Genomic DNA, 12193 nt, shown 5'->3' on the forward strand with positions numbered 1-12193 from the left:
CAGCTCTGAGTAGGTGGCATGAAAAGTTTGCTTTGCGTCAGTCATCCAGGCATGATACTTATCAGACTCAGTGTAATTAGTTCTGGGTCCATGTGGCTATTCGCAGACCCGCAGTGAGGGTTAATAACACATACAGTACAGTACCTAGTGTAAGGCAGTGCAGCTTTAAATCACTAAACAATTTAAACCCAAAAACTTTTTCATACTTCCCAATAACAAACATGCCCCCTCAATAGAAAAACATTATAAGTATCCATAGACTTTCATTATTGTGTCCCACTCTACTTTCTGATTTGAAAGGAAAATATGTTGCAGTCAGTGGCAGCTCCTAACTTTTTTCCAGTAATGTCTGGAGTCGGACTCCACTTACAGATGAGCAGTTCAGTTCTGTTGAAAACCAAACACAACCGAACTTTGGACAGAGGGGGTCATTCAGATCTGATCGTAGATGTGCTAAATTTAGCACATCTACGACCAGTTACTCAGACATGCGGGGGAACACCCAGCACAGGGCTAGTCCACCCTGCATGTCTGGCCCTCCCCCCGTCTCCCTTGCACGAGGCGATGCCAATGAGTAGCTCCCTGCCTGTGCAGCTGCCGTGGCCCATCCCCGCAACGGTCCAGACATGCCTGCGTTGTCCGGACCTCGCACCACCAACGGCCTTGCGCCGTTGGCATGCCCCTTTCTGCCCTCGCGACTGCCTCTGCCTGTCGATCAGGCAGAGGCGATCGCAGCCCTGAGAAGCTTTTGCATCTAACTGGGCTTCACGGGGTGCGCACGTGCAGCACAAAGGGCTTCAGACTGCGACCGCTGCAGTGTCTGAATTATCCCCTGAATCCCGATTTGGCTCTTCCATAGAGTTCGGATCTCAGATTTAAAAACCAAATCTCAGATAAAGATTGCATGTAAATCCCTCCCTTGTGATCTGAGGAGAGTGTATGGTGAAGTGGGCAAAACTGACTGGAAATGACTGGAAATTAATGCTATTGATAATACTACAGGAACAAAAAAACGTTACATGATTTTTGCTGTTATTATAATTTTTTTTTATCTTAAGAAAACCAAATAACCCCGGGTGCGTGTCCTGACAGCTTAAGCAGCCAGACGTATTTTATGTGCGCTCCTGCACAACACCTTATATATTAGGGTTTATAGCTCTTTCTGTGGTCTCACCCTTTCTGTGTTCTCACCCCTCCTTCTTGCATTAGGGGACCTGTCCCCATGACATTGAGTGGCTCCTGCTACCCCTACAGAGGACCGAGAAAGTGTGTACATTGTGGCTCATTCTGCCTCCTGAGCCAGGGACTGGAGTATGTGACGTAGCCAGCCAAGACTTCCGGACCTGCCGCTTTACCAGCTCGTCCCGCCGGGAGGCCCGGATAACTCTTACAGTGCCCACCACAGCTTCCCCCCAGCCAATCAGTACATGTGCCACTGTACTTCAGTGGGAGATGAGCGTCCGGCTCTGGCGGCTGAGGGAGGTTTCCAGTCAGCGGGTGTTCCTGGTGGAAGACTTGTTGTACCATCACTGTGCCTGCTGCAGCTCCCCTCTGACCCCACAGTACCAGTGCCACTGTTCTCAGATGGGAGACGGACATCCCGCTCCTGCGGCTGAGGGGAGCGTCTGAAAGCTCCCAGCCTGTGGGTGCTCCCGGCGGCAGCCATCTTGCCTCCCGGCTCCCACATCTTTGCAGTGAAATGGCCACTGGAGCAGCCTGCCACCATTTGTGCTGGGTGATTTCTACATCCACATCACCTGGAAGCCTCAGGCTAGCCACTGATGCAAGAGCTTTATCTACAGCCCCGATGCATAACTAGCACCCTGCCCCATGGTAGTCATATTGGATTCTGCCTCCACACCTTTCCACCACCATCTCTTCTCAGTACCTGCTCCTGGATTCTGTATGGGGTGAGTACTCTTTCAATTCCTCTACAGCCCTGTACCGGTACTTTTAGTGTCTACAAAATCTCCGACTGTACCTGTATCTTGCTTGCGTGACTCCTTCCAACCTGCTCCGAGTACTTGGATCTCGCTGTTCTCATGCCCTGGAGGGTCCTTCTGAGCAAGGAAGGTGAAAGCTGCTTGATTCTGTTACCTGGAAACCTGGCAGGCCCATTCCCAGTGACTTTCCAAGTGTGCATTCTACCTTTGTTAGTGGTTACTAATTCTTTGCAATTGCTCAGTAGTTATCACGGGATGTAACCCTGATGATGCCAGCCATTAAGGCCTGCTAGGTGGGTCTCAAGGAATAAGATCTTCCTATCTTCCCTAATGGGTTGATAGTTTTGCTATTCATGCAGTAATACTACCCTACTGACCGCCAAAAGAATATCCCCCGGCTTCTATACTACATATCCCTTCACTCCTTAGGATTGCATTGCTCCTTCGGACATGTCGCCGAAAAGAGTGCCGGTCCCTAGTTGCCGGTCCCTGTGCACTTTCCTAAAGCCTCTGACTGGAGACAGAAATCCTCTAACTCCTCCTCAGTGCACACTCTGACTCCCTCTACTACGTCTAAAGCCTCAACTCCATCAACACCTACTGATTTGGGGATGGACCTGGATCCTCATGCGCCCCTTAATACCCAATCTATGTTCAAGATGTTTACCGCTTTCGGCACTGACATTCTCCATGGCCTGGACTCTTCGATTCAGTCTCTCAAAGCTGACCTACTAGATATTGCGGGACGCAATGAACACTTGGAAGGCAAGATGCAGGAACTGGTAATGTTGCATAATAACCTCCTAACCTCTCATTCAGAGTTACAAACAGAAGTGTCTTCCATGCATGAAAAGATTGCGGACCTTGAGGACAGGTCTAGGAGAAATAACCTCAAGATAAAAGGCATACCTGACTCAGTGTCACCGGTGGAGTTGGGAGATTATGTTCTTAAACTATTCAAAAAGCTTCTTCCCTCAGCTACAACACAAGATCTGATTGTAGAGCGTGTTCACCGCTTGCCATTACCGAGGGGAGAATTCACCTCTAATTATCCTAGAGACACCTTGCTTCGAGTCCACTTTTTCCACATTAAGGAGGATATCCTCAAGACCACTCGGCAGGCAGAGGGATCCAATATATTAGGAGGCCTACAAATTTATCCCGACCTATCTCAGTTCACCCTGGCTAAGAGACGTTCTTACCACCTGATTACAGCTGCTTTACGAGACCATGATATCCAATACAGGTGGGGATTCACGGTCAAGATTATCGTCAGATATGACTCCTCCTCCTATGTGATAGTTTCCTTTGATGCAGGAGCTATTGGCAGACTTGGACATTGTGGTTCCGCAGCCGAAATCCACTGCATCAGCTCTGGTTCCAGTGGATTGAGGGAATACTGATTCTCTGATATCCTTTCTAAATTTATGGGTTTTGATACTGAAGTATTAGAATGACGTTTGAGATACTCTAATGCTCCATTTGGTGACTGGCACTGGTATCACAACCCATGTTTTTTCTTTTGGCACATTTTTTGTAGGCGACAAACGCTGTGGCCCTAATTGCAGGGCCATTTCAGGATTTTTTTTTCTCTTCTTTTTCTTTCTCTTTTCTTCTTTTCTCTTTCCTTTTTCCCCTCTCTCTGTTTTTCTGGTTCCTGTATTGTCCCCTTCCTCCTTTTTGGAATCCGCATAAGAATTTCACCTTATAATGTATAGTCAGTTCCACCTTATTATTCCTCATGGTTAAGTTTTATTCATTGAATGTCAATGGCCTTAATTGCCTAATAAGAGACGGCAAGCTTTAGAGTCTTTTTACAGGGAAAGGGCTAGTATAGTTGGCCTACAGGAGACCCATTTTTCGTCCAAGGCTCTCCCTACATTTACTAACTCCCGTTATCCCTCTGGTTATTATGCTAACGGCCCATATAAAAGACACAGAGTGGCCATCTTATTTCATAATTCGGTTAATTTCAAATTGACTTCCAAAAGTTGGAAGATAAAGTCATGACCCTTGTCTCTTTGTATGCGCCAAAGACTAACCAGATTTCATTCTTGCGGAAATTATTTGTAACTATACAGAAGGTTCAAAAAGGCCATGTAGTGATTATTGGAGACTTCAATATAGTTCCGGAAAAAAAATTAGACAAATCCATTGCTTCTAGGGGACGCTCTAGAGGGCTGCTTTCTCAGGCTAGTTTGAATCACTTGCTATCCAAATTTGATCTATATGATGTTTGGCGCATACGATCTCCAACGGTTAAAGACTATACCTTCTTTTCTCATTTCCACAACTTGTATTCACTGCATTGATCTGATATTGTTAGATAAATGGTCACTACAACCTACATCCAGATCAACCATTAGTCCGGTGGTGTGGTCGGATCACGCGACAGTGACTTGGTCTTGGAACTTTAATTATTCTCAGTTGTCTCCTCGACCCTGGAGGTTGCCAGAATATATATTAACTACCCCTGAAGCTTCCTCCGCCATAGCTGATGCCTTGACGGCCTACCTTGACACCAATTCTCCTATTGACACGTCTATTCCTACACGCTGGTGTGCCTTAAAGGCGGTTCTACGTGGAGTAGCAATTCAGACAGGGGCCTGTCTGTAGAGACCATATTTACACCAACAGGAAGATTTAGAACAACGACTCCCCTAAGTGGAGTCTTTAAATAGAGCATAGCCTTCCCGTCATCTGAAACGTAAACTGGTATCCATTAGAAACCAGCTCCAAACACTGTTCTTACAAACATATTCATATGAAACATGCTTACACCAAACTACAACAGAAATTTTATACGCTGAGCAATAAAACTGGTAAATATTTAGCTCACAATCTGAGATTACGCCAAGATAGAAATAAAATCAAATACATCCAGACGTCGGATGGTCAGAAACTTCTAAACCTATCGGATATAGCAGAGTCATTTGCCAAATATTATACACAACTATACTAATTAAGATCTGACCCCAGCACTGTGCAGCCCACTCCCTCTCTAATATCTTCCTTTCTGTATGGCCTCCCTCTCCCCAAGCTGTCTGCGGACATCTTAAGTGCCCTTAATGTACAATGGTCCAAAGAGGAGATAGCGCTGGTTATTAAATCCTTGCCATCAGGGAAGGCCCCTGGTCCAGATGGTTTAATTAATTCCTTCTACAAACAATATGCCCTCACTCTCATCTCGACCCTCGCCTCTTTGTATAACTATGCCACTGATTGTGGTTCACAACGTGAGGAAATGCTGCAAGCTCGAATCATCACAATTCCTAATCAGGGTAAAGGCCCATCTCTGTGCCAGAACTAGAGACTTATTGCATTGCTTAATACAGACATAAAGATTTTTTCCAAGCTTATAGCGAATAGGTTATCACCACTTATCCCCCACATTGTCCATCCAGATCAGGTGGGCTTTGTCAGAGGTAGACAATCAACGGACAACACGAGAAGGGTCTTTGACCTTGCTGAATATATTGTGAGTGGGAGTATGGAAGCTATCTTCCTTTCCTTAGACGCTGAAAAAGCGTTCGACGGGTTGCACTGGGGATTTCTCCATGAGATATTGTTGAGAATTGGCCTCGAAGGTGCAATCTTGTCCTCTATATTAGCATTACATAGCTCCCCAACAGCCGTAGTATTCAGAAATTGGTTTTTTTCTTCTCCCTTTAAGATTTCCTAAACAGGGATGCAATTACGGTACGCCAATCTTTATCCTTCCCAGGTAAATCAGTTGGGTCGTCTTTCCACAAACTCAGTTTGTTTGCAGATGATGTGCTCTTGTTTATTACACATCCTGACACTACACTACCTACCCTACATGAGATTATTAAACACTACAGTGCAGCATCGTTCTATGAACTCAATACGTCTAAGACAGAGGCTTTGCCATTGAACCTAACACCAAATCGGTTGTCCGTCTTTCAAAGACTTTATAAATATAATTGGAAGAAAGACTATATTTTATACTTAGGCATTAACATCCCAAACCCTTTCTCACAAATTGCAGACATTAATTACAATCCACTCTCTCAGATAGAAATGTTATTACAGAGGATGTTGGGTTTGGAAGTGTCCTGGTTAGGTAGACTAGCTGCTTTTAAATGTCGTCTTGCGCAAACTGATGTACCTTTTTCGCTCAATACCTTACCTGGTTCCCCAGAGGGTCATTTGTCGAATACACTCTGTATTACTTAGGTATGTTTGGAAGAAGAAGCCTTCCCGAATAGCGTACAGCTGATTAACTAGAGCATGGAGATTTGGAGGCCTCGAGGTCCCCAACTTCAAGAAATACCAACTTGCTTGCCTTGTAGCACAACTTAGTGATTGGTCTTTGCCCACAGGTAGGAAGCAGTGGGTGGATCTAGAGAAACAGTTATTTGCACATGTTCCGTTGATTGATTTATTGTGGATCCCATTCCAACAGAGACCGCTCTCGCACGCTGCTCACCGTGTCATTTTAGATTCTTGTAACACGTGGGATACCTTAGTGATTTCCTCTAATTCTGTCTCCTTACCTTCCCATAACCTGTCTCTATCTGCTCTCTCGGGCCTTATCCCGGACTTAAATCTCTCTAAATGGATATCCTGCGGTATTGCTACCATTTCTGAGTTGGTAGATGGTACAACAATTACTCCGTTTAGTACTTTAAGAGAGCAATTGGACCTTCCAGCTAGAGAGATATTTTCCTACTCTTGTGTTGTCCATTGGATAGCTGGTTCATTTAGTTCTCAGGTCCAATGCTCTTGCCACTCCCCAATATCTTAGCAAGGATCTTGTCTAGTAACGCCAGATGTTCTATAAGATTTTGGAATGCTATGGAGTACATCTCTGGGACAGAGGCGAAACTGCCCACTCAACTTAAATGGGAAGTGGATCTGCACTGCTCCTTTACCCAGCAACAATGGGAGTTGATTTAAATCTCGTCACATGCTATGTCCAAATATACCAATCATATCGAAATGCACTTTAAACTGTTGCATGGCCTTTACTTTAAAGCTGCCAAGTTGCATAAGATCTGGCCTACGGTGTCTAAACTATGCTGGAGGAACTGCGCGGAGGTGGGCGATATCTTCCATGTTTTCTGGGCTTGTCCTATAATCTGCCAGATCTGGAAGGATGTTTTTACACTTGCCTCCACAGTACTCCATATCCCCCTCCCAGAATCACCTTCCATAGCCTTATTACATATTTATCCTAAAGGCCTGTCATATACAGATCGTTATGTCTTAGGCCACATTCTTATCACCACTAGAGCTGCGATAGCACAAGATTGGAAGAGCCCCTCCCCCCCCCCAACACTTCTGAAAATTGTGCGGAAGATCCGTCACGCCTTTCAAATTTAAACCTCTGGTATACCTTATCCCTATACGGCTAATTCCCCACTGGTAAAATGGTCCCAGTGGCAAGAGTATTCGACGTCGCGAGACGGAGTTAATTTAAGTATAGACCTAGAATGATTATATGGCCTGGAACTGTAGAGTTCCTGACTGCTCTACCTTTTCCATTGGCAATCTATATTGTGCATGTTTTATATACGTGATGTTTGATTTATGTTTTATGTATATGTAACCAATATGGAAGTTGGGTTTTGGAGCCCCCCTTCCTTTTTTTTTCTTTTCTCTCTCTTTTATTATTATTGTTTTTTGTTTGTTCCCTGATTTGCCCCTTTCTTCTTTCTCTACCCCTCCCCCCTTTTCGTGTTTTACGGAATTAAACTCTCAATAAAATAAAAAACTATTGATGGAAAACCAGATAGCCCTAAAACCAAATCCAAAACACTTGAGGGTGGTTATGCAAAAGCCAAACCAAAACATGATTATGATTTAGAAATAAAACTAAAACATGGGGATCTGCACATGCACAAAAAAATAATAATCTAGCAGCAGAAGGAAAAAATGCTAATGCACACAAAACTAAGGTTCAAAGGACTGTGGGGGTCATTCAAACCAATCGCTGCTCTGCATTTTCGCACAGCAGCAATCAGGTCTGAACTGCGCATGCACCGACGCCGCAGTGCGTCGGCACATTCCAGACAGCCGACAGCTGTCTTAGGCTAGCGATCGCCTCTGCCTGATTGACAGGTAGAGGCGGTAGCTGGGCGGGAGGGGGTGAGCCGGTGGCGTTTGCTCGCCGTTTAGGGGACACGGTCCGGGCAACGCAGGCATGCCCGGACCGTTGGGGGGGGGGGGACACGGTGGCTGCGTGATGACACACGCAGCTGCTGTGGACCTCACAGCAACGGCTAGCTCCTTGCCAGCACACAGGAGTTGCGCTGGTGGGGAGCTACCCCTACAGTACAAAAGCATCGCCACTGTGCAATGCTTTTGTACTTGTGCACCGGGGCAGGGACTGACATGCAGGTCAGACTAGCCATGTGTTGGGCGTCCCTCCACATATCAGGGAAGCTGATCGTAGATATACTAAATTTAGCACATCTACAATCAGGTCTGAATCACCCCCTGTATCAGCTGCATCTCCCAGAAGACAAATAACGCTGGGGTAATATACACATAACTGGCTTCCTATTGGAAGAAATTCTGTATTGACTAGCAGTCTCAGGTGGAGAAGACACCAAACCTTGATACGTTCAGTCTGGTGTGTGCAGGCACAATGCTACCCACTCAGCAAAGGGATGCAGAGCATGGAGGCGCCAGGCTTGAGAGGCGCTCTACCTGCTCTGCATCCCTGCTGCTGCACCTGTCTTTCCTGCTGCTGCCCCTGTCACACTGTTTGACAGGCAGCGGCGCCGGCAGCTTGAAGCTTTCCTTACCCAGCTGACAGTGTCAGCTTCAGTGTCCATGTCCACGGCAAAAAGTAGGCAGAGCTACATGGGACGGAGGAGCCGAGGTACACGGGGCGAAGGGGGCGGAGCAACACAGATCCAGGCCGCTACAGATCTGGTCAGCCAAATTACTGTGATAGGTAAGTAGTGGATGGAAAGAGTGTGAGTGAGAGTGAGTGTATATGTATGTATATGTGTGTATGTGTGTATGTATATGTGTGTGTGTTTAGTCATTATGTGTCATTATTCTGCAGGCATTATGCATAAGTGTACTACTACTGAAAGCATTATGTATAAGCGTACTAAAATGGGGACATCATGCTTAAGCGGCGCTACTACTGGGGGGCATAATGTATGCATAAGTGCACTACTACTGGGGGCAATATGCATAAGCGGCGCTACTACTGGGGGTAATATTCATGTATAAGCGCACTACTACTGGGGGCATTAAGCACAAGTGGTGCTACTACTAGGGGCATTATGCGTAAGCGGCGCTACTACTGGTGGCATTATGAGTATAAGCAGCACTAGTATGTGCGGTGCCATGTGAATAAGATTGTGCTACTGTGTGGCATAATTTAAAATGGGAGTACTATTGTATGGCCACGTCCTTTCCTTGTGAGACCACACCCATGTTGGGCGTCCCTTTGTAAAGTATGGAAGGGTGCAAATTTATAGTTTTCAGGGGGCCGCCAAACACCCTAGCGCCGGCCCTGGGTGTGTTACCAGTAGAATAAGCTCTCAGTAGGAAGTCAGTGGCATAGCACAGACTGGGGGTTTACAGGTGGTGGATTTTGCTGAGAAGGTTGTTGCCCTGAAGACCCTTGGTAAAATCCACCACATGTTGCAATACTTCATTTTAAAAGAAACAAAAAATGTGGTAGTGATAATAATGAACGTACCTGTGCATGTAGGATAACTTATTTCTTTTTTAGAACATTTTCCAATCAGCACGTTGCTGCTGTGGTATCCTTCTTTACATGTAAATTTAATATATTCACCTTCCCCATAATATACTTCACCATCATGTTCTTCATGCAGTTCTAAGTAGTGTGTATCAATATCCTCTTGCTTTAAACGACAAGTGTCTGTGAAAGAAAATACACACATATGAATAAGTTCTAGATAGATTTTATATATATATATATATATATATACATACACACACCAACACTCACAAAAGTATACATATATATATATATATATATATATATATACTGTATGAAAGAAAAAGAAATGGTGGGCGCAAAGGTGAGTATTCAATCAATAATAATTTTACTGCAAAGTATACACTCACATACATTTAAGTAAGAGGTAACCGGCGCAATGTAGAAAATCAGTGCAGCCTCCGTTCAGCTAGCACTGATCACAAACGTTGCTCCCCAGATACCGCGGGATGCTGTGCACTACTACTGGGGCAATATGCATAAGCGGCGCTACTACGTCTTTACGGACACGGATCCAAACCACACACGCCAGTACTGCGGTCAATGGGTCACACGTCCTGCTGGCCACGCCCAATGCGTTTTGTCACAGGACTTTGTCAGGGGGTATGGCTGGCATCACTACATCAGACCTTTTTATACTAAGACAACTAAAAATTTGTATACTCGAGCATACTAGAAGTATAACTAACAAATTAAAAGATCATAGTGTACCCAGACATTTTTTAAGTTGTAATGGAGGAGCACTTAGTAATTTTAGTTTTAAAGCTATTGAGCATGTAAAATTGGATGATAGAGGAGGTGATATTTCAAAGGAATTGGGAAAAAGAGAGATGTATTGGATCCATACGCTGAACACTATAAGCCCTTACGGGCTGAATGAAAATTATGATATCACGCCATTTTTGCATTAGATCCATTGTTGCCGATATGGGTGATGGGACACATTGTAGTTGGGCCATTGGCTCCTTTGTGTCCTCCTTTCACCGGTATCAGGTCAATGATGTGACAAGATGCAGATTGTATCATACGAGTTCCGTGTTTACCTTTATTGTTGATTGTTGACACCCTGATATAAAGACGTTAATGTTTAAGTGTTGTCTACGAACAGAAGTGGTTATTATTTATAATATTTATACATGTATTGCATATATATATGTATTTATGCACAGGGGCGTAGCCAGAACTTTGTGGGCCCTATAGCAACATTTTGAAGGGGCCCCTATCCCACTGCTTCTAGAGAGACACGTCTCTGCAGCAGTTGTTAATTTTATGCCCTACAGTATAATAGTGTCCTAGTTAATTTTCTGAACCATAGCAGAGCCTTACTTAATGCCCCATACTAGTGCCTAGTTTCTTTTATGAATCACAGTGGTGCTTAAGTTCACCCTATGTCACATTACAGAGCTGCCAGTACACATCATGCCGCACAGTACCCCCAATTCACATTATCATATATAATGTTCCCCGTTCATATTGTGCCTCATTACAGTGCCCCGGTTCATATTATATAACATTAAAATGCCCTCCAGTTCATTTTGTACCACACTACAATAAGCAGGTCCAGGGGCATACCCATACCTCCCAACATGACCCTCTCCAGGAGGGACACAATGCTCTGCTTCTGGACTTTTCCCTTTCTTTATGATTGCCGGCACCTGTGTTGAACAGGTTAATGGATGAGAAAGGTGTTTCAGCACAGGTGATTGCAATCACAAATTAAGAGGAAAGTCCAGAAGCAGAGCATTCTGTCCCTCCTGGAGAGGGTCATGTTGGGAGGTATGGCATACCTACAAATATTGCAGGTCCCATGGAAAAAGATTGAAAGGACCCTTACGTACCACCCAATGGCAAAAAATGTATATAACACATGTAACTTTGACAGGGAAGGTGGGCCCCTCTCAGCTCTGGGCCCCATAGCAGCTGCACTGTCTGCACCTATGGTAGCTACGCCCTTGTTTATGCCTCTTCTTAGTTTTTAATGAGTTTATATAGTTTTGATCTGCTCTTGGTTTAGTCCGTATTGCTGACAATTGTCTCATAATTTAGCATCAATTATTGTTAATAAATTAATTGTTAACTAATGTTTTTAAATTATTTCAAATATATGTATAAGTATAAACTAGTAATGAGTAGTTCAATTTATTATAATTGGGCGGTTTTAGCTATTAATTAGAAAATATTAAAATTATTGATTTTATTGTCGTTATCTCAGTGCGTTTTTAAATATTTTCTGCATGAATTATATATTATGTATTTATGTCATGTGTATCTTTGTATTTTTATGGTGTATTAATGCTACATACATTGTTATTATCGTAATTTATAATTATGTGTTTGGATTGGTGCAATAATGCTGCCTTAGTATAAAAAAACATTTTATATTTTGTGCACTCACAGGTACCAGGGGAAACACCAATTTTTTTGACGTTCCCACGTGTACCGGTGAGTGAACAAAAATCCAGGCGCAGCAGTTAATAGTCAGATCACCAATTCATCAATAAATAGCTTAGAATTATAT

At 44.0% G+C, this 12193-nt stretch overlaps 1 protein-coding gene across 4 annotated transcripts in view; it reads right to left on the bottom strand.

Annotated features, from left to right (window-relative positions):
* Nucleotides 1-12193, bottom strand: part of LOC134957932 (complement factor H-like) — a 1300757-nt gene that overhangs the window by 16761 nt on the left and 1271803 nt on the right. For all 4 annotated transcript variants that reach the window (XM_063940180.1, XM_063940181.1, XM_063940178.1 and 1 more), the window contains one exon: nucleotides 9631-9816. In XM_063940180.1, the coding sequence (XP_063796250.1) occupies nucleotides 9631-9816 (186 nt within the window). The remainder of the gene's footprint in view (nucleotides 1-9630; nucleotides 9817-12193) is intronic.

Source organism: Pseudophryne corroboree, chromosome 9, assembly GCF_028390025.1.
Source record: "Pseudophryne corroboree isolate aPseCor3 chromosome 9, aPseCor3.hap2, whole genome shotgun sequence".
NCBI lineage: Eukaryota > Metazoa > Chordata > Amphibia > Anura > Myobatrachidae > Pseudophryne > Pseudophryne corroboree.